Source organism: Lepidochelys kempii, chromosome 3 (genome assembly GCF_965140285.1).
Source record: "Lepidochelys kempii isolate rLepKem1 chromosome 3, rLepKem1.hap1, whole genome shotgun sequence".
NCBI lineage: Eukaryota > Metazoa > Chordata > Testudines > Cheloniidae > Lepidochelys > Lepidochelys kempii.
In genome coordinates this window covers 90,789,194-90,812,825 of record NC_136382.1, presented here as the reverse complement: position 1 = coordinate 90,812,825, position 23,632 = coordinate 90,789,194, and the positions used below count along the sequence as shown (strand labels likewise).

The 23,632-nt window shown below is 41.0% G+C and overlaps 1 protein-coding gene across 1 annotated transcript in view; it reads right to left on the bottom strand.

Annotated features, from left to right (window-relative positions):
- RFX6 (regulatory factor X6) overlaps positions 1-23,632 on the bottom strand; it is a 54,108-nt gene that overhangs the window by 12,908 nt on the left and 17,568 nt on the right. Inside the window, exons 6-13 of the mRNA XM_073335176.1 lie at positions 22,206-22,233; positions 16,771-16,878; positions 11,418-11,495; positions 11,213-11,326; positions 8,491-8,540; positions 6,982-7,141; positions 5,952-6,096; positions 4,149-4,258 (exon numbers count right to left, since the gene is read on the bottom strand). Of these exons, the coding sequence (XP_073191277.1) occupies positions 4,149-4,258; positions 5,952-6,096; positions 6,982-7,141; positions 8,491-8,540; positions 11,213-11,326; positions 11,418-11,495; positions 16,771-16,878; positions 22,206-22,233 (793 nt within the window). The remainder of the gene's footprint in view (positions 1-4,148; positions 4,259-5,951; positions 6,097-6,981; positions 7,142-8,490; positions 8,541-11,212; positions 11,327-11,417; positions 11,496-16,770; positions 16,879-22,205; positions 22,234-23,632) is intronic.

Genomic DNA, 23,632 nt, shown 5'->3' with positions numbered 1-23,632 from the left:
TATGTTGACTCCTACTTGTCGGGAATCTTATTCAGCCTGTGCACGTGGCCACACAACACAGCAGGGGAGACAGGAGAGTGGTGTCTGCTTGGCAGTTTACAGGATATCTTGGGCAGTCTGGCAGGACAGTTTGGCTGCATGACACACGCTCTGCAGTGCACATACTTGGTACTTCAGAAAGGATTAGTGCGCGCTCTCGCTAGTGCAAGCAGGCTGGGGACCCAGCCAGGCCTCCAATGAGGCAGGATGCTTTCCCTTTTGGCTGTGAGCTGGATGGTTTTTCTGCTGGGCTCCTGTCCTAGTACTCAAGATAGTAATACCGCTCTACACATGTATAGGTAGAGAGGAAAAAACTCTTTGCACTGTATTATGCCACCTACAAACAAAGAGCTGGAACTGATGATCCCTGTGCTTAAACTTCATATGTATACTATTCAGTGGGCCATCTCGCTTGTCAAACAACAAAATGGGAAATCTAGTATCCTAACACTGGGGCTTTTAATACTAGCGGCTCATTGTTGTCACTTCACCCTGACAGGGCTTTGCTTCATGTGCTAACATTATAACCTGTCACTTTTGCAAACAGAAAGAAGCGGTGTTGTGAATTTGACAGTGACTGCACTTTAACATGAACAGAAGGTAGAGGGCAATGGGAGGATTACATGTTCTGTAAATGATTAGCTCTGACTCAACTAATCTCGACTCCTATGGGGGACTATTGGTTGGGTTTGTTTTTAACTAACCCTGGGAAAACAACCCTGGAAGACATACCTGCTTGCCTTTGTATCGTATTACATAATAGATGCTAAAGGGGGATGATCTCCTATCTTTTCTGCCTGCTTTGTTTATCACTGATTGTCTAAAAGAATATCCCACATCACATTTTAGATTGTAACAGTCAAATTCTGCCTTCAGAGTTCTGAAACCTCACTTAAATCAGTGGGAGTTGTGCATTTGTGTATGTAAGACAGTAAATATCATAATGCTGCTTTATAAATCCATGATACGCCCACACCTTGATTACTTTATGTAGTTCTGGTCGCCCTGTCTCAAAAAAGATATATTAGAATTGGAAAAGGCACAGAGAAGGGCAACAAAAACAATTAAGAGTATGGAACAGCATAAGGAAGTGTTATTTACCCCTTCACATAACACAAGAATCTGGGGTCACTCAATGACATTAATAAGCAGCAGGATTAAAACAAACAAAAGGAAGTACTTCTTCACACAACACACAGTCAACCTGTGGAGATCTTTGCCAGGGGATGTTGTGAAGGTAAAAACTATAACTGAGTTCAAAAAAGAATTAGCTAAGTTCATGGAGATAAATCCATCAATGGCTATTAGCCAAGATGGTCAAGGATCAACAATTATGACGAGATAACTGGCTCTGTGGATGAGGGGAAAGCAGTGGATGTGTTGTTCCTTGACTTTAGCAAAGCTTTTGACACAGTCTCCCACAGTATTCTTGCCAGCAAGTTAAAGAAGTATGGGCTGAATGAATGGACTATAAGGTGGATAGAAAGCTGACTAGATTGTCGGGCTCAACGGGTAGTGATCAATGGATCCACGTCTAGTTGGCAGCCGGTATCAAGTGGAATGCCCCAAGGGTCGGTCCTCGGGCCAGTTTTGTTCAATATCTTCATTAATGATCTGGAGGATGGCATGGATTGCACCCTCATCAAGTTTGCAGATGACACCAAACTGGGAGGAGAGGTAGATACGCTGGAGGGTAGGGATAGGATACAGAGGGACCTAGACAAATTAGAGGATTGGGCCAAAGGAAATCTGATGAGGTTCAACAAGGACAAGTGCAGAGTCCTGCACTTAGGATGGAAGAATCCCATGGACCGCTACAGACTAGGGACCGTATGGCTAGGCAGCAGTTCTGCAGAAAAGGACCTAGGGGTGACAGTGGATGAGAAGCTGGTATGAGTCAACAGTGTGCCCTTGTTGCCAAGAAGGCCAATGGCATTTTGGGCTGTATAAGCAGGGGCATTGCCAGCAGATCGAGGGACGTGATCATTCCCCTCTATTCGACTTTGGTGAGGCCTCATCTGGAGTACTGTGTCCAGTTTTGGGCCCCACACTACAAGAAGGATGTGGAAAAATTGGAAAGCGTCCAGCGGAGGGCAACAAAAATGATTAGGGGACTGGAACACATGACTTATGAGGAGAGGCTGAGGGAACTGGGATTGTTTAGTCTGCGGAAGAGACGAATGAGGGGGGATTTGATAGCTGCTTTCAACTACCTGAAAGGGGGTTCCAAAGAGGATGGATCTAGACTGTTCTCAGTGGTAGCAGATGACAGAACGAGGAGTAATGGTCTCAAGTTGCAATGGGGGAGGTTTAGGTTGGCTATTAGGAAAAACTTTTTCACTAGGAGGGTGTGAAGCACTGGAATGCCTTACCTAGGGAGGTGGTGGAATCTCCTTCCTTTGAAGTTTTTAAGGTCAGGCTTGACAAAACCCTGGCCGGGATGATTTAGTTGGGGATTGGTCCTGCTTTGAGCAGGGGGTTGGACTAGATGACCTCCTGAGGTCCCTTCCAACTCTGATATTCTATGATTCTATGATTCTAAGGATGCAGTCCCACGCTCTGAGTGTCCCTAAGCCTCTGACTGACAGAAGCTGGGAGCAGACAACAAGGGGTGGATCATTCAATAATTGCCTTGTCCTGTTCGTTCCCTCTGAAGCATCTGGCACTGGTGAATATCAGAAGACAGAATAGTGGGCTAGAGGGACAATTGTTCAGACCCAGTATGGCTGTTGTTATATTATATGAGGGCTGAATTAATCTCTAAGGGCTATTCAGCATTGTACTTAATAATAACAATGCCTATTTCTTATATAATGCTTTTTATCAGTAGATCTCAAAGTGCTTTACAAAGGAGGTCAGTATCATTATTCCCATTTTACAGATGGGGAAACTGAGGCACAGAGAAGGGAAATGACTTGCCAAAGGTCAACCCACAGGTCCACGGCAGAGTCAGGAATAGACCTCAGGTCTCCTGAGTCCAAGTCCAGTGCACTAGCTACTAGATTACACTGCCTTCCCTTAATGTACTCGCTTACATTAAGGAGCTCAGTAAGATGATATAAGACGTTAGCATTACAAACCATTATATTTTCAAACAAAAATAATTGAAAAAAAGTTCCTCTCTCACTGGAAAGGCTTGATTCAGGATTTGGTATTTGACTTGAGATCACTGATCTCACTATCAGCTGAAGCACTGAATTTTCCTCATCTCTTTGTTCTTCTAGATGCTTACGAATCACAAGCTGGGATGTCATTTATTATTCCAGATATAACCTGGAACTCTGAATGCAGGTCTTAACAGGCAAGGAAGACCCAAATTTAAACTATTTTGTTTTGAAAATATATGTGTGGTTGGTCACAGACAAGCATAACAATCTTAATTTAACTGTACACAAACCTTCACTCTTATGATTTTAAATTTGCTTTACAAAAGATTTTCAATTCACAATTCATTATTTTATAAAAATAATTCCCACCAAAATCTTGAGTAATACCAGTGCACTCAGCCTAAAATCACAGCGAGGCACTTTCCATGCGGTTATTCTTTTCATACAAGAAATCCTTCTGCAGATTAGCCAGTCCTGATTCCATCCACCACTTTTTCTTACACCACACTTAATGTCACACAAATATCATTTCGAAAAAAACAAAGATCTCCGTCTCTGAGGACCAAATCTTGCTCACACTCATTTGAGCAGTGCCACTGATGTCAGCTATACAAAGGTAAGGTGTGAGTCTTTTATTTATTTTTACATCGTTTTGGAAGTGCTGATTTCAATGTCATAGTCATATAGAATTGAGGTTTTCATATATAAAACACTTGCGGTGAGATTTTCAGAAGAAGTGAGCACTGGCTTAACTCTGACCTTATTGGAGCAGATCCTCAGCTGGAGTGAATTATCATAGCTCCATTGACTTCCATGGACTGATGACAATTTACAGCCACTGAGGATCTGTCTCATTGAAAAATCATTGTCTTCAGGGAGAAGAGAGTTTGCCCAAAGCTGAGTACTTTTGAAAATCCCATCCTTGAAGTCAGTGGGACTTCACTTACATGATTAAGGGGAGCAGGATTTGGCCCTGAATCAGACAGAGCAGTTGAAAGGTACCTTGATAACCCTTTGCTCAACCACAGTATCCAACCATTCAATAAATGATTCCACAGTGGCATTCTTCTTTAGCAGGTCCTTCAGTTCTTGGAACACTGTAATAGAGTCATCTACCATGTAAAAAGGAAAACACATCGTTGCTCGCTCCTCTGAGTATGAGAGAAAGCCACTCACCAGTCACTGACAATTTTGTAGCATGGAAAGGAAAGGAAAGAATTAGAGCATTGAAAGAATGGAAAATTCACCAAGGAAGCAAGCATTCTTGTTTGTTAGCTTTTTGTTTTTGTTTGTTTGTTTTGTTTTAAAAAGCTCTTCCACATTGCAAATTATGGGAGACTTTAAGAAAATGGAGAATTTTCCCATAAAATAAAATTACACACTAAGATACTGACATTTTTCATTAGTTCCAGGATCTGTTCTTGGAATCATGTCTAACTCTAATTTTAATAGGACAAAGAACTGCTTTACCATACTGTAATATGGATGATCGAAACAATAGATGACTCTCAGAGTGTCTTAGGTTTCTCTGACTTCTTAGGTTCTTACAACATACAGCAAAACTAAGCTTCTAACCCTTCCAAGATTCTCCTTTTCTATAAAATGTCTCATTACCTGTCCAGTGCATTCCCAGCTAATCTCTCTTTTCTCTCATGCTAGGAGAGCAAGAACAGAAAGGAAAATAGTTTAAAAGAAAGAAAGAAAGAAAGAAAGAAAGAAAGAAAGAAAGAAAGAAAGAGCAACTAAAATGAAAATGTGACTAGATTGTGAGGCATTTTTAAGAAAAGAAAGCACAACATATACTTTGTTCAACCTTCCATGATCAAAGTAACAAAATGTAGAAGAACACAGATGCTGCTGCTCTCAATTCTGCCAGTTTTTGTCCAAAATGTTCCTTAAGTGATTAAAAAGTATCTTTTGTCACCACTTAGTATATTCAGGCACTGAGGAGAAGGTGGCTAAATCCCTTTATTCTGAGCCAATAGCTATAAGAACTGGTAAAAAAAAAAATAGAAAAATGATTGTGTGAAAAAAAAATTTTGTAGCTGTTTCCATTATCTAGTTTTTGTGACATTGTCTAGGATATATTTACTGACATTTTTCATTTTAGAAAAAAGGCCATTTTCAACAACAACAAAAAAGTTTTTATGCAAGCAACGTAATCCAGCTCTAGTAGCTATTAAATAAAGCTACAATTAAGTATTAAACATGCTTTTAGATCTGTTTCTTAAAACCCGTAAACCCCATTTTCACTATTAAATGACTGTTAAAGAGACATTTTTCAGAAACTAATCAGCTGTGTTGACCTGTGCAGATGGTGGCTAACTTTTAAAAAGAGTTCTCATGACAATTATCAGATAACACAGATATTTTCTCAACAACCATTTTAAAAATGCCCAGCTGGGATGCCAATAACTGACACAACTGTAAAAAGAAAAGGAGTACTTGTGGCACCTTAGAGACTAACCAATTTATTTGAGCATAAGCTTTCGTGAGCTACAGCTCACTTCATCGGATGCATTCAGTGGAAAATACAGTGGGGAGATTTATATACGTAGAGAACATGAAACAATGTTTTCAAGACTGATATTTGCATGCAGAATTTGGTAAAAGCTTCCCTTTTTGTTGGACACATTGGGGCCATTTAATGGCTTTTTTAAAATTCTGGAGGTGAATCCTGAATTAGCATAGGGCACTCAAAACCTGTAAGTGCAAAGACACTTTCTTCAGTCCATCTTCACACAAACTAATTAAGCATAAAATGCAATTTTTTTTATTTTACAAAATATCTTACCACAGACTTACATTCAGTGTAGACTTCCCCATCAGATTCCATGCTGCCTGAGACTGTGAGAAGAGCTTGAGACCCAATGCTATTCAAATCTACCTTCTCAATATCAGCCACCATGGAATTCACCACATGCTGATCAAAGAGGGCTGGTCGAGCAATCTGCAAAAGACCAAAGAGTTAAATGCTAAAATCTGCACCTGTGGAAAGAACTGAATAATTTGTGGAAGAGGAAGGACCGTGTGCTCTTTCCTTCCTTTTTTCAAGGCTGAGGATTGATGTGACTTTTTCACCGATTAGATACCACCACAAGAATACAATTATTTCAACACTGACCAAATTGAACTGCCATGACTGAGTGAGAATTGATTCAAGCTCCATATTAACTAACTCTTAGCGTCCCCTTGCTTAGTTACATATACATTATAATACCTTGTTCTACTAAAGTGCCTTCCATCAGAGGCTCTCAGAGTATATTTTCAACCCCACTGTGATGTTTCTGTTCTCTTCATTTTACATATGGGAAAACTGGGGCACAGAGAAATTATATGACGTGTCCAAGGTTACACAGGAAGTCTATGGCAGAGGCAGGAATAGCCTCCTGTGTCTTAACCACAGGACAGTGTTTCCTCTGATATGGTACACCATTTAATAAGACGATGTTATTTCATAATTGTGACTGACTGCATGTTACTGGTGCAGAGCTAGCACCACTTACAAGGGTAAATCACAAGTTAATCCAAAAGGTGATGAACTCACTAACCACTGCACTGAGGAAGTCATCACTGGGAGAAAGATCATTTGACATTTTCCACTTTGGGAATAAACAAATACCCTTTTATCCCACTTCATAATTTGCTTGCCAAAGCATGGAAAGATTTTCAAAGAAGACTCCTGTGGGGATTACAGTGTTGTCACCTGAAATGGTAGCAGACTCGTGGGTCCAATGACTATAGCTGGTCAAAATATGGGAAAGTTTTCCATGAACCTTTCACTGTACAGTGTTTTGTAGTGATTCAAATTCTCATTCTGGTCTCCAAAGCTTACCTGAGCTAGGTGTAAGAATGATGTCTGTCGTTTCAGAGAGGAAACAAATCTTCGTGCAATAGGCAGTTTCTTATCTGCCAGGTCTTCTGGTAGATTTTCTAGAGATGAAACAACCCACTGTTCCCAGTTTTTAGCAAAAGTCCTTATATCTGCCAATAAACTACAATAAAAACAATATATTTAAAAAAGGCCAACATTATGGTAAAATATTGCATTGCATCAGTTTAAGGGGAAGAGTTTGAAAAGCCAAGGCCATTGGAGATAGCAGCAGCACAAAGACCTAGACAGACAAATAATCTGCAACAATTTTTCCCCGGGGAAAAGAACAGAGAGGCTCTACAGATAACAGATAATAGTCACATTCTTAAGGCATTGTTGGCAGGTACTTAGATATTATGATGATGGGTGTGATGCAAGAACCATAATAGTATTCTGAAAATAGTGGAAATTAAGCTTTCGTCTCACATAACAAGCATGGTCTAGTCCCCTTTGTCTTCAAAGAACCTTCATTCAACCTATCTGCCTCTCCAGCTGCTGCCCCATCTACCTTCATCCCCTTCCCTTCCCCTTCAGATTCTCTTCCCCAAACTGGCTACTTTGTGCCACCCAAGTAATACGAAGGAGCTGGAATCTGGCCTTAGCTGGCCAGCTGAGAGCTCCCCTTTCAGCTAGATGGTTTAGCTAACTGTTGGGATATATGCCATGGCACGAGAATGGCAGAGATGTACAAACGGCTACCTTTAATGCATTAACTCTAGCAGAGCTAGCAGGAGTCTGTCTACCCATGCTGTGAATCACACCTCCCAGATGTAGTGCAGACATACCTGGGGGGACTATAGTCATCTGGTATAAATTAGAGCAGGCCCGAGGCTGCCATAATTAAGGCCCCGGCATTGGAGGTGGTAGAAATTGGCACCTAGAATAAGGGCCGTAACTGGCTCCTTGACATCTCTCTCCTTACCACTCTCCTAAGAGCCTGGTGCAGGAGAAGATCTGTTCCACGGTGTCAATAGTGATTATGGGCCTAATCCTGAAACCCTCAGTCATGTGAGTAGTCCCACTAAAAGCTTATGCTCAAATAAATTTGTTAGTCTCTAAGGTGCCACAAGTCCTCCTTTTCTGATTTCATAGGGCCACTCACACAAATAAGGGTTTCCATCATTGGAAATTTTAAAATGGCATCATCATTCAGTCTACTTTGATTACAGCTGTAATGTGAAAAACAGCAGCAGGAACAGAGAGCAACATACCAGTAGAGTCAGATTTTAAAATATTTTGGAAAAAATACACGCAGGTCTACATCTATACATTCCATCAGTTCAGACTGTAGCTTGCCCTGTACTGCACCATTTTAGAAAGGTACTTAAAATTTATGTTGTGACTGAGTAAAAATCTTCTAAGCTTAGAATTCTATCATCACATCGGTTGTTTAATCCATCTCTCTTTGGAGCATTTGATTGCATAACCATTACCCAGAATATAGCATTATAGTAACTGCCAAGTACCCACCTTTCTGGCATTTCTTGCATTGTTGCAGGGATGAGTACATCTGTGAGGACCTTGAAAAAAGTAATAGAAAATTGTTTTACACCTCCATTGTCAACACATTCATACAAAGAAATTTAACTTCTGGGAAATTTAATTCCCATTGTAAGTTCCTGGAGGACTCTTCCATTTACACCTCTTTGAATCTTTCCTCAGGCCTCTTAAGGAAAAAAAATCCAGGTAACGAGAAAAGAACTGGACATTAAAATAGGGGTCTCTTTGCTTTGTTTGTTTTGGATATATTAATGTAACAGTTGAAGCTCACAGCATTGTCATGTTTTCTTATCTGCTGCCTTTATTCTGATCAAGGGAGTCACACCAAGTTAGTTATAATAATGCATTTCATAGAGGTCTGCTCCAGAAATGTCTCCAAAATTCCCCTGTTTTTGTCACACCTGAGATTATTGTTATGGAACCAGCTGGTAGTGTTAAATTCAGCAATAATGACACTATGGATAGGAAGGGTGGCTTGGGGGTTACAGCGTTAGATTGGGACTCAGGAGAGCTGGGTTCAATTTCTGGCTGACACAGACTCTCTCCATAGCCTGGGGCAAGTCAGTGTGCCTCAGTGAAATGGGGCCACCGATACTTCCTTTTCCCACCCTTTGCCTCTCTTGGCTATTTAGATTCTTTGGGGGCAGGGATTCTCTCTCACAATTTGTCTGTAGAGCACAGAGCCATGCTCCTATCTTAGAAATACCTTAGGTATTGTATATGACCCCCATCACCGCAGTATCTGAGATAGCTCTGTAGACACTATGACTCAGGCTGGACCTCAGGTTCTGAAGCCGAGGGAGGGGCGCTGGCTCAGAGACTTGCTGTGTAGAAGTACTCTAAATCACTTGCCTACAGTCACACAGGAAGACTGTGCTGGGGAAAAGAATTGAACTCAAGTCTCCCAAATCCTAGGCTAGTGCCCCTAAGCATTAGACCATCCTTCCTCTTGTATGGGTGGAGCCCAGAGGATTTTCAGGGTCTGGTGCAGGTCCCGGGACTCAACCTCAAGTAGGGGCTTGGTGCAGGGTGGGATTCTAGTCCCTTGGTGGAGCAATTAGGGTGAAATAGCAGTGAATATTATCCTCTCTGATGGGTTTTATTTATCTGGCACAACACAGGGTTTCTTATACGTCATATAATAAACTGAAATTTGTTTCTATGAATAATGTTAATGGTATAATAATACAATAGAATGCTAGTTTATGTTTGACAATTGTTATGCCAAGAACACCTTTAATGCTTGAAAGTGAGAATTAGGGAAAATGACATAGAAGAAATAGCAAATTCTTTAATGTGATGACGTTTTGGGGAATTCCACTATTCCAGATATTGAATTCTGCACTGTATTTTTTCCCTTTTAGCTCAATCTTAGCTTAATTTGTAACAAATACTTATGGAGATACTGTGTTTTTAAGCAGAAAATCCATGATAAACTCAAGGCACAACATGTCCTGTATCCGGAACTGATGTTAAGTGGCACAGTCCAAGAGCAGTAATTCATATCTTTATACTAATCTCCTACACTTTTTATTGATTTTCATAATCAATTGACATGAATCTAAAATTTGCTGCTCTATTTGCTGCTTGATATGCTTCTATGAAATCCTTTCCCTGCATTTTGTAGATTTTTTTTCATACTTTTATCCAGTCAAGAAATGAAAATAAATTACAATAAAAGACTCAATGCTAACTAGGCCCAAAGCTCTCCATTTGCCACAAACACTACTTTTGATAGGTTTCAGAGTAGCAGCCATGTTAGTCTGTATTTGCAAAAAGAAAAGGAGTACTTGTGGCACCTTAGAGACCAACAAATGTATTTGAGCATAAGCTTTCGTGAGCTGAATGCATCCGATGAAGTGAGCTGTAGCTCACGAAAGCTTATGCTCAAATAAATTTGTTAGTCTCTAAGGTGCCACAAGTCCTCCTTTTCTTTTTACTACTTTTGATGTTTTCTGATTTGCAGTAGCCACTTCATTTAATCCACATGCAACTGTGAAACCTATCAGGAAGATAATGATAATCCTTTGTACTTATGTGATGTCTCTTATCTGAGGATTTCAAAGATCTTTACAGCTATTAATTAAATAAGGGCCACATTTTCAAAAGATCTCAGCACCCAACAGCTCCCAAATAGGTGTTTGAAAGAGGCTATTTCCATTTTATGAGTGCTAAAAAATTGAATCAGGGAGAGATCAAATGCCAAATGTTAAGGGCCTCCCTCAGGCCTGGTCTACACAAAGTTTTTAGACTGATTTAACTATTTTGGTTAGGGGAGTGATTTTTTTTTTTTTGGCCAAAAAAGTAAAATCAATACAATTCCTAATATGGATATCAAAATACAGGTATAAAGGTTTTTATCCATGTCCTACTCAGCCAATGAAGTTACTGTGTATTTCCTTGAGTAAAACCTGAGTAAGAACCTCAGGATTCGGTCCTACGTGACCTACTCAAGAGCACACAGCAAGTAGGTGGCAGAGGAGAGAATAAAGTCAGTACAAATTCTGCTCGGACACCAACTTTATGCTAATGATTATAGTGAAGTTGCTGCTGATATACAGAGGTGTGAGGGAGAGGAGTCAGGCCTCAGGAATCTTGTTCTAACTTCTGCACTGTATTTTTACTCAATAACCTCCTGTTAAATAGCTGTAGATTGACCCCGATTATCCACAAAACTGAATGCTTAACTCACCTTGTAGAGTACTGAGTCGCAAACACAGAAGATGTCAATGATAACAGGATTTTCGAGCAGGGGAAGAAGGTGGTCAGGCATTCCTTGCCAAAAATGTAATAAGAAATGCTGGATCTGGGGAGGGGAAACAAAACACAGAGACAAATAATGTCTTTTCTGCTACCTATGCATATATAACCAAGAATGCGTATTCAAACAGCCTCACCTCTTCAAAGTTCCCATTAATTGCATTGTCAAGGACACACTGACAGTGTGTTTTGTACATCATGATAAGGGTATCTACCTGTTTTGGAAGAGAGAAAGATTAAATAGGATCTCTTACCACTCTCCATTAGTGCTGTGATGAAGTAGGTTTCGGCTGTCTTTTGCTAGCATTGAAGTACAGTATATCAACCTTCTAGCATAAAAGGAGTGAAAGTGCATGACCTTCAGAAAACAGTAGGTACAGCTTTAGAATGGGTAACAATGAAAGAGGCACCCATCTCTAGTTCTGCATCAACGCTTTTAAGGTCCAATCCTGTTTCAGACCTGCAGAATATATTTTGAAAGTTTACATAGGCAGTGGCCAGTTTATCCAAGTTAGGTGGTGAAGTATACCCACATATTTGAAAGTAGGATTAATTCCCAAGAGTAGTACAAGTTAATCATTAGGCTACTATAGGCGTCTATGAGTGTTTTGAAACATCATTGGGTGGACAAATGGGGAAAAAAGCTGTCAGTCACTGGGTCAAAGTTTAATCATCACCTTTCAAGAGCAAAGCTTTAAAGAGCAGAATTTTTCTTTCATCTCATGCAGCTGATTCATCTCTAGTGCATTGCTCCTTGATTTTAATGGGATTGCAGAGGTGTGACTGACAAAGGAATTTGTCCCAGTGTCTGAAAAATGGGTAATATTCCTAACTAGAGTTGTGCAAAACATTTCCAAAGAAGCCTCACATTAGACAAAACTTACCTGATCATCCAGATTCAGAGAAAGTTTGCTATGGTTTGTGAAACTTTCCAACATACCAAGGCCCAAATTAAACTCAGGTTTGCATGGTTTCTGCTAGGGCTCTCAATTAATTGCAGTTAACTCATGTGATTAATTAAAAAAATTAATCGCAATTAAAAAAATTAATTGTGATTAATCACGCTGTTAAACAATAGAATACCAATTAAAATGTATTAAATATTTTGGATGTTTTTCTACATTTTCAACTATATCGATTTCAATTACAACACACAATTAAGATGAGCTATTATCAGCAGGAAAAAAAACCTTTTGTAGTGATAATCAGGATGGCCCATTTCCAACAGTTGACAAGAAGGTGTGAGTAACAGTGGGGGGGAGGGGGGAAATAGTTTTACTTTGTGTAATGACCCATCCACTCCCAGTCTTCATTCAAGCCTAATTTAATGGTGTCCAGTTTGCAAATTAATTCCAATTCAGCAGTCTCTCCTTGGAGTCTGTTTTTGAAGTTTTTTTGTTGTAATATTGTGACTTTTAGGTCTGTAATCAAGTGACCAGGGAGATTGAAGTGTTCTCCGACTGGTTTTTGAATGTTATAATTCTTGACATCTGATTTGTATCCATTTATTCTTTTACGTAGAGACTGTCCAGTTTGTAAGTTGCACATCATGTGCCAACAATGCCCCTCTGCCATGTACATTGAAGTGGGTTTTAGCCCACAAAAGCTTATGCTCAAATAAATTTGTTAGTCTCTAAGGTGCCACAAGTACTCCTTCTTTTTACAGAATACAAAGTGTACAGTGCTCACTTTATGTTATTTTTTATTATAAATATTTCCACTGTAAAAATGATAAACAAAAGAAACAGTATTTTTCAATTCACCTCATACAAGTATTGTAGTGCAATCTCTTTATCGTGAAAGTGCAACTTACAAATGTAGGGTTTTTTTGTTACATAACTGCACTCAAAAACAAAACAATGTAAAATTTTAGAGCCTACAAGTCCACTCAGTCCTACTTCTTGTTCAGCCAATCGCTAAACGAAACAAGTTTGTTTACATTTACGGGAGATAATGCTGCCCACTTCTTATTTACAATGTCACCTGAAAGTGAGGACACGCTTCCATGCTGATGATGCTCGTTAAAAAAAAATGCGCTAATTAAATTTGTGACTGAACTCTTTGGGGGAGAATTGTAAGTTTCCTGCTCCGTTTTACCCTCATTCCGCCATATATTTCATGTTATAGCAGTCTCAGATGATGACCCAGCATATGTTGTTTGATTTAAAAAAACTTTCACAGCAGATTTGACAAAACGCAACGAAGGAACCAATGTGAGATTTCTAAAGATAGCTACAGCACCTGACCCAAGCTTTAAGAATCTAAAGTATCATCCAAAATCTGAGAGGGATGGGGTGTGGAGCATGCTTTCAGAAGTCTTAAAAGGGCAACATTTTGATGCAGAAACTACAGAACCCAAATCACCTAAAAAGAAAATCAACCTTCTGCTGGTGGCATCTGACTCAGATGATGAAAATGAACATGCATTGGTCTGTCCTGCTTTGGATTGTTACCGAGCAGCACCCGTCATCAGCATGGATGCATGTCCTCTGGAATGGTGGTTGAAGCATGAAGGGACATAGAATCTTTAGTGCATCTGGCACGTAAATATCTTGCAACGCCAGTTACAAGAGTGCCATGCAAAAGCCTGTTTTCACTTTCAGGTGATATTGTAAACAAGAAGCAGACATTATCTCCTACAAATGTAACCAAACTTGTTTGTCTGCGCGATTGGCTGAAGTAGGACTGAGTGGACTTGTGGGCTCTAAAGTTTTACATTGTTTTATTTTTGAATGCTGGTTTTTTTGTACATAATTCTACATTTGTAAGTTCAACTTTCATGATAAAGAGATTGTACTACAGTACTTATATTAGGTGAATTAAAATATACTATTTCTTTTGTGTTTTACAGTGCAAATATTTGTAATAAAAAATAAATATAAAGTGAGAACTTTACACTTTGCATTCTGTGTTGTAATTGAAATAAATATATTTGAAAATGTAGAAAACATCCAAAATATTTAAATAAATAATATTCTATTATTGTTTAACAGTGTGATTAATCATGATTAATTTTTCCTATCACGTAATTAATCATGATTAATTTTTTTAATCACTTGAGAGCCCTAGTTTCTGCATGTTTTTGGTGTAGGGAAAAGAGGGGAATGTGCCAAGAGAAACAAAAATAAAAGATGTGTACAGATCACGGTGTGAAATGAACCTGCTGATTTTCACACAGCTACAATAATGACTACAACTGTGTGGAAAATGGAGGATGAAAGGGAGAGTCAACAATGTATTCATGGAACTTTTGGTAGAAATTTATAATTTTGATAATTTTTCATCAAAAAAATCAACTTTGGAAAATTTCAACTCACTTTAGTTGTAACATCTAATTCCAGCTTCTACACTTTCAGAACCTCCATTCACTTAAGTTTCTTAGAATTTTAACTATCTATCTGTGTAGGTTTTTCTAGCAGCTCCCATCACCATGGTATCTGAGGTGCTTCTGGGCATTTCCTAGAAAGGACGATCCTATTCTATCCTTTTCAGATACTATTTGAGCTCTGTTCTGGACCTGTAAACGTTTTCATAGATTTCCAGCTGTTTTGGATGCAATATTTGTTCCCTCCCTGTCTCCAAGAGTCAGACTATGGTGCAGCAGTCAGGAAGTTTCTGTCAATACAGCCAAAACAGGGCCCATGGCTTCAGCACAGGTTTTGATGTGGTTATTACCTGGCTAGCTCCATCTGCAGAGGCTGAACTATCCTGTATTACAGCTCATTTTAACCACAACTGAGAGCCTGTCTACATAAGAAGTTTTATTTGGTTTAACTTAAATTGATTTAAATTCTCAATACCTTGGGTGGCGGGTATCATAGGCTGGGGGAGGCTGTGCCTCCCCAAACAGCCAGGCATAGCCCCACCCATGCTCCGCCCCCAGTCCCCCTCCTGTTTGTCGCTCTGCGAGGTGGCTCTTCCCATGTGCTGCGCGGCTGGTGCTGGGGCCACGCCACTTCCGGTGCTCCGGGGGCTGGGTGCACTAGCCTGGGGTGGGGGCCAGCGGCTGCGGGTGCAGGCTCTGGGCTCCTGCGGGGGGAGGGGTGTGGAATGGGTGGAGTTGGGGGCTAGCCTCCCCAGGCCAGCAGTTCACATGCTGCCCATGCTCAATACAACTTCCCAACTGTAGCAAATATATTTTTCTTTAGCCACAAAAGCAGCATGGAAGCTTCTGTTTTGTTGTTGCCCTGAAGGGAGTCAAAGTGGGGCAGCAACAGCAGGTCAGAAGGAGCAGGCCAGTTGAGTATGCCAGGCACCCCCTGCTGCCCTCAGACACTGCTGTTACAGGAGTGGTCTATAAATGAGAGACGTCTATCCATATGTAGATAGTTAGCTAATGGATTATATGCTAGTAGGTGATGCTCAACAATATATAGCATGGATTTTGTAGAGGACCAATGAAACTTGTTGTGCACTGCAAATGGCTTCTTACATGTAGCTCTTCATAACAGAGGCACAAGGGCTTCCAAGGCCTTCACTCCTTTCACTCTTTCAGAACAAGTAGACATGAGCCCACCAGCTCCTCCCCTGATGGGATGGCTCAGGAGGGGGACGGGCAGCACTGGAACACCTGGTCAGTGGCCATTAGGGACTCAGAAAGCCTTCAGAGACCTCTAATCTTAGTACAGCAGCCACCAACTTGGCCAACACTGGGGACTGAAGCAGCAAATTTCAGAGTTTACAGCTTGCGCTAAAGATCTAAGCTATGCAGTTCAGGGCCCTTTTAATGGATTCATATCCTACATGGATCAGACACATAACACATGTACTAACCTCTGGGTTATGTAAGCAGAACTGTTTATTGGATGGTTAAAGTGCAAGCGGGAATGGAGTAATATTGTGTATTTACTTATAATATTCACAATTTATAATGTACACTGTGTTGTTCAGTTACATACATCATCCATACAGCAACAATACCATCGGACTTATGTAACTGAGCAACGCAGCACAGACTTCCCATGCTACAGTCAAATACGCAATTCAAACAATATTGTGACCAAGAATTATTTGCTACAAAATTCATGAATAATTTCAAATAATCAGCACACATGGTATTTTGTGATTTGTTCATAGACAGTTGATGAAGAGGGGAGGTGGGGAAAAGTAAATTTCATCTAATTATTTGTTGTGAATTATTTGCTCCAATCTAATCAGTAAAAACTGACTTTAAAATCCAAAGGCATTTGGAATGAATACAGCTCCCAACTATTTGTTTGTTTTGCCCTCCCCTTGTTACATACCATCAGTTCGTAAAATACTAAGTCAGTTAATAGGTAAATAATTCAACCACCTTGCCAATGGTGAACCAGTTAATCGACATTAGTAAAGGTTTGCCCCTTCTATAAATCAGTCAACTCTGTTTGATTGTGGACATTTCTGGCTCTTTCATGTCAATATTGTGATCCTCAAAGGCTGAGTGAGATATGGAGAAAAGTTCTCTGACAGTTTTTGGTCTGCAAGTCAAGAAAGAAGCATCTCCCATTTTACCTTTTCTTTAGAAATGCACCCTTGAAGAACAAGGTGTTGAGCACTGGGGAACTCTGGAAGAAGTGTTCCAGTTTTGGAACTAAGAGAGTATTTCCTAGTGAAGCCACCCTGAAATGTGTAAAAATACAGTAAAATTAGAAATATTTAATACTGCCAATACCACCACCAATTAGTATTTAACTTATGTTATATCTTATGAGACTCCCAAAGGTTCCAAAACTTTGGTTAAATTCAATAATACTTGGATAATACTTCCAAAATCTGAAGGTTTCAAAACTTAGGTCACTATTCAGTAAGATACTTAAGCATGTGCCTAAATTTAAGCACCATCGACATTTGCTTTCACAGTCGTACAAACCTGGAATCACTCCACTGACTTCATGGAATTCTATTGGCTTCAAAGAATTGATTCCCGATTTATAAGTGAAAGCAGACTATAATCTCTTGTGTTTAAATGGACATACATAAAACATATACAAAGCTTTGTAAAACCAGGTGATCACATTGGGCCAAATTCATCTTTGGTGCAACTCCATGACTTTAACTGAGTTATATCAGAGATTAATTAGACACATTTTTTTCTGGAAGGGACCCTTTAGAGAGTATGGGCCCAATCCAGTGCTTAATTTGTTCCATGGCTTGCCAGGGGGGAGCCCTGGCACCTCTAGGTTTGGCAGTTCGTAGCCCCAGCACTTTTGAGCTTGCTGCATCAGTTTGAATGCAAAAAAATTGCTTGATCCCCGGCACCTCTTCCATTACAAATTAAGCACTGGCCCAATCCTATTCCATTGAAACAAGTGGGAGTTTTCACAGTGAGACTCAAATTGCCTCCTGAAACACTAATAAGACTGTAAACACCACGCCCTTTTCTTCTGTGCACACTGGCTGGATAAGTGAAAGAGCACCTCTGCTGGTTGCTTATTTTGGAGGTAAGCTCCCATTCATTTATAAAGGTTCCCAGAACAGTCTAAGCCCTGGTCCACACTAGGACTTTAGGTCGAATTTAGCAGCGTTAAATCGATGTAAACCTGCACCTGTCCACACGAGGAAGCCCTTTATTTCGACTTAAAGGGCTCTTAAAATCGATTTCCTTACTCCACCCCTGACAAGTGGATTAGCGCTTAAATCGGCCTTGCCGGGTCGAATTTGGGGTACTGTGGACACAATTCGATGGTATTGGCCTCCGGGAGCTATCCCAGAGTGCTCCATTGTGACCGCTCTGGACAGCACTCTCAACTCAGATGCACGATTGTTTGCCGTTGGTCTGACGCAGGGAGGGGCGACTGACGACACGGCTTGCAGGGTTGGCTTCAGGGAGCTAAAATCAACAAAGGGGGTGGCTTTACATCAAGGAGTATTTCAGGCAGGACTTCACGGAGGGTTCCAATAAGAAATGGTGCACCTAAGTTATGGTTCTTGTTGGAACAAGGAGGTTAGTCTGGCCTCTGATTGATACATGGCTAGATTTACCTCACTGCACCTTCTCTGTGAGTGACTACAGTGTGACCTAGAGGAATGAGTCCCCTAGACAGGGGAGAGGGGGAAGCAAATGAGTACAAAACAAATCTGGTCTATTTCTCGTTTTGATCCACTCCATCTAACTTTTACATCTTTGGCTGGCAGCAGACGGTGCAGAAGGACTGCATGCCATCCACATCTCATGGCTGCTAGGCAGAAGATGGTACAATACGACTGCTAGCCATCCTCATCTCTTGCCTGCCCGGCAGAAGATGGTACAATACGACTGCTAGCCATCCTCATCTCTTGCCTGCCCGGCAGAAGATGGTACAGTACGACTGCTAGCAATCCGTATCGCCTGCCTGCTCACCATAAGACGGTTCAATAGGACTGACTGCAGGACTAAAGAGAATGACCTGGTCAAGTCACTCCAAATTTAGTCCCTGCGCCCATGTCTGCCCAGGCGCTCCTGGCTGACGTGGCCAGGAGCACCTCGGACATGACGATGACGGCTACCAGTCATATTGCACCGTCTGCTGCCACAAGGCAATGTGTTGCTGCTACTGTGTAGCAATGCCGTACCGCGTCTGCCAGCACCCAGGAGACATAGGGTGACGGTTACCTGAGCGGGCTCCATGATTGCCGTGGTATGGCGTCTGCACAGGTAACTCAGGAAAAAAGACGCGAAACGATTGTCTGCCCTTGCTTTCACGGAGGGAGGGAGGGAACGGGGGCCTGACGATATGTACCCAGAACCACCCGCGACAATGTTTTAGCCCCATCAGGCATTGGGATCTCAACCCAGAATTCCAATGGGCAGCGGAGATTGCGGGAACTGTGGCATAGCCACCCACAGTGCAACGCTCCGGAAGTCGATGCTTGCCTCGGTACTGTGGAAGCACTCTGCCGAGTTAATGCACTTAATGCACTTAGAGCATTTTCTGTGGGGACACACTCACTCGAATGTATAAAACCGATTTCTAAAAAAACGACTTCTATAAATTCGACCTAATTCCGTAGTGTAGACATACCCTAACCTTCATACACGTGATTCCCATTCATTCACTCTCAGGAGCTGAACTAAGCTCTGTGCCTTGTTGCTTTCTCACACCTAAAGGAGTTGTCCCTCATTCAAATGGCAGTGGCCTGTGATTTTGGCTCAATCCCTGCTGAAGATAGTGATGCCTGGAGGGGTGTGTAACCACAGTTCATTACAAATGTACAGCAATACTATGCAACAATTCCAGAGCCCAGCACTGAAGTCCCTAGTTTTGCCTGACTGAGATCTCCCGGACTGTGCGTAAGGGCAGGAAGTGAAAAATAAAATCATGCCAGGGATAGTACGGAGAGGCAAAACACACTTAACCAAGCTGCAATTTGGCCAGGACACTAAGGTCAACTCTCTCTTACCAAAAAAAAGAAATGCTGTGGGATTGTTGATAAGCACAAGTGGTCGTGATGTCAGGCTTACATCTCCTTGGAAGATAGTGTTCTGAGAAGCACCAGGCCGCCAATTACCCTGGGGGCACACTGGTTCAGTACTAACTCAGAGGGAAAAATGCCTCCCTTCTGGGCCAACAGTACCACTTTCTGCAGTTCCTAGATGTTCCCTACAGAGCTCCCATTCAACCGGGGCCCAAATTAATCTTGTAAGCCCCTGGCAGGATCACAGCCAAAGGTAACACAGGTGCTGGCTATACCTCGAGAGGAAAACTTTCAGGGCTAGAACTGTGGCCCCAAACACTGATGCTAGCCTTTCCTTTTCAGAGCAACGGCAGGTGCAGATGATGAAACAATGACAAGCCTGCATGTTCAGATACTAACTGAATGATAAAACGACAAATCAACGCTTCACTAGTTTGCTGACTTTATAATTCCCACAAAAACCTGGCTGCCTCAGCCCACTTCTCAGCAAAGACTGAACAGTAGCACCCTGTATAATGTGAGGTATGACGTTACTAAGACTTCCTAAGCTTTACAACATATACCACAGTGCACTATGAAATATCGTGAGGAAAATGAAATGATAGTGGTCAAGATAAATGGACAGAGTACATTCTGTGATGCTCTCCTGCCTTGTTGAATTGTGTTTGCTCACACAGGATTACATTTACCCTAGGCAGGCTGCCTGCACAAGTCCCTGTGTTCCATCTCTGCCTCACTTAGTCCTCAGTGCACAGAGCCTTGCACCGGCCTTCTGCAATGACAGGAATTTCACCTTTATGAATCCACTCATTCTGAATGGGTTTCCTCAGTTACTACTGGGTTGGATTCAGCCCGGGTACTGGGCCAGCCACATTTAAACCCTGATTTGAGAATGTAAGTGGTACTTAAATTGGCCTTGTTCTAGCCCTCTGCATATGGGTGAGTTTCACTCTAGCGTGAATTACCAAGTTTAATGCGTGTACATCAACATAGTGCAAAGAAATACAGTAAAGTGTGTAATTCTGTGGCCACTGAAGCAGATGTAAGGATTTCAACAATCTGAGTCAGCCTCAAATTAAATGAATTCAGAATACCAAGAACTGAAGCTAGGTGTTGTCCACCATTTATTTGCCCTATTTTTCAATCTTTTGACTTACATTCTTACACTGATCTGTTTCGTCTGAGGCTGTGTATTTGCATTTGGAATACCTTAAATTCAAATTTGAATGAACACTTCAGACTTCCAAACAGTCTTTACTTTATCATTAAAAAAACCAAAACAGAAAGCAAGGAATGACAGACATGTGCTATTTGAACAGCACCTTTCCTGTCCCATCGACCTATTCAAACACAGGAAAAGAGCTCAATGAAAGAAATGACAGAAGTTTAAATTCTGTATTGTCTTAAACATTAGACAGTTAAAACACTGTTTTTAGTCAATATTTCTGCAGTTCTTCAATTGCCTATCAGCATCCAGAGTTGTTTTTTTTTAATCGATAACAGGAGCAATCTGGGTGCCTTTATTACGCAATTACCCATTAAATGTATTAAAGGCTTTGATTAAAAGAAATTAGTGCATAAACGTTTTTTTAAAGAAAAAACATTTGCACCATTTCATTGTGCTAATGGACTTATATGACTGTATCCCACTTCTAGGTTTGATATTTTAACCCATTGCCACCTGCCCTTTCCATTCTAATGCCATCTGTTTCTAATGGCTATTTAACATTAAGATAATGACAGCAATATTATCAGCCTAATTAACCATGCAGACTCTAATGGCACACTAACTGGTTTAGATAAAAGAGTTTCTGATATCCCCTCATACAGAAAAAATACTAAAAAATGTGATAAAACATACCAGAGGTAAACAATGTGCCTGGCATTCAATGTTCATCCAAGTTTCATTTAGTCTGTACCTATAAGATTTTAAAATCTTTTCAATGTTTCTGTGTTGCTGGTGAGAGTGACATCTCATGCAATCGTAAATCCTTTCTGCGAAAACTAATTGGACAAATTGCCTAGGGAGGCTGTAGAGTCTCCATCACTGGAGATTTTTAAGAACAGGTTAGACAAACACCTGCCAGGGATGGTCTAGTACTTAGTCCTGCCTCAGTACAGGGGACTGGACTAGACGACCTCTCGAGGTCCCTTCTAGTCCTACATTTCTATGATTCTATGGTATATTCAAGGCAGTGAGTAGGTATATAGTTTAATGTAAGGAGAGTTTAAAAATGTTCACTAAATCCTGTCTGGTCACATTCATTTTAGTTTTGTTTTGAAACTTGACTGCATTGTCTCAGACACACAGGGCTAGACTATACAACCCTTATATTGAGAACCCTTACTCACAAGTGTAATCTCATTAACTTCATTGGGATTACTCTTGGGAGCACATTCTTAGCAGCCTGGCTAAAGGTTGCACAATCTACCCTATAACGTACTGTTTCAATTTTCAAGCAAACTGGGGGTTGGGGGAACCACTCCCTATTCAATAGTACTACTATGAATAATGGGACTACAAGTAAGAGAAAAAAGGGCACAGTGCTTACCTCATTCTTCAGCTTGCTTCCAGAAAACCTTTGAAAACAAATAGATTGTATTAGTACATCAAAATTGAGCATTGTGGTTATTTTAATTAAACATCCACAACAACAGCTTCTCCCCCACACACTGCACTGGATGGGAAAATGATCCTGGTAAGCCTGAAAAATAAACATATCTGGGCAATTAGCTCTATTCCACAACTTCTACTGGCCTCCAAGCTCCTGAGAACATCATTAAAGCCATGAGGGACCGTCTTTTAAAAGTGACGACTTTAGGGCAGTGACCAAACAGAAAATTCTAAGACCCAGGTTCCATTCAGACTTCAAACCTGTGTCAGAACCTCACAAAAGTCTGTAAATCAGGGAAGCATTGGACCCCAAATCTAGAATATTTTAGAACTGCCCTAGCAGAGAATAAGACTAATAAAAAATAAATGAAAGACAAAAGAGTTTAGACTTTCCCCTTTGAGAAGAAACAGCATAAAATAGTGTTTGCCAGAAACTTTCCTAGAACTCAGAATAGTTTCAATCCAAGAGGGATGTATCTCGGATGGAAAAAAATCATTAATAACTGTCAGGAATATAAAACAGTATAGACAGCATTCTGTGTACTATGGGCCTGGTCCAATGGCCACAGAAGTCAGTGGAAAGACTCCCATTGGCTTCATTGGATGTCAAAGCAAGCCCTAGGTGCAGTTACTAGAAAACTCAAGTTGAATCAGATCTACTACGTTAGGTAATCGCGGGTGGCAAGGTTCTACAAGGATCTGCACAATGATGAAAACAAGTCAGTTGTGGTTTGTTTAATTAATAGAATTCTCCCTTATTTTAGCTGCAAGGTGATAAGATTACAACGACAACATGAAGTTTTATAGTGACATGGGGCGATATTGTGGTTTCAAGCCATTGAGATGTGTTGGGGACAGGGCGTGGAGCTGACATGGCCAGAGGTGACCCAAGGCATTCTGCCTGCACAGGCCAGACACAGGGAAAATGGCTCAGGGGAATGCCAGTTACTGTCTTGGAAAGGGGAAATGTGTGTTCCTTCCAAACCTCATGTCTCCTTCCAAACCTCATGCCGATACCAGAAGGCAAGCAGAGAGGGCAGGTGGGTAGAAGAACTCCATTGCCTACAGAGATGGAGCTAGGGGCCTCACAGCTAGATGTGTATTGTGGACAGAACTGCAAGGGGAGATCACCAATTCAGCATATAACTTGGGCAGCTTTTGCTGGGTGTGTTCCTCCAAAGCCTCAGTCACAAGCTAAAGCTGTTCTTCCCACAGTACTATTGGTAGGAGTGTGCTACGCTTCCTCCTTTGAAGGACAGGGGTGGGGGAGGCAGATTTTTAAAAGTATTTAAGCACCTAAAGATGCAGAAAGGTGCTTAGCGGGGTTTTCAAAAGTGCCGAGGCACTTCAGTCTCATGAAATCAA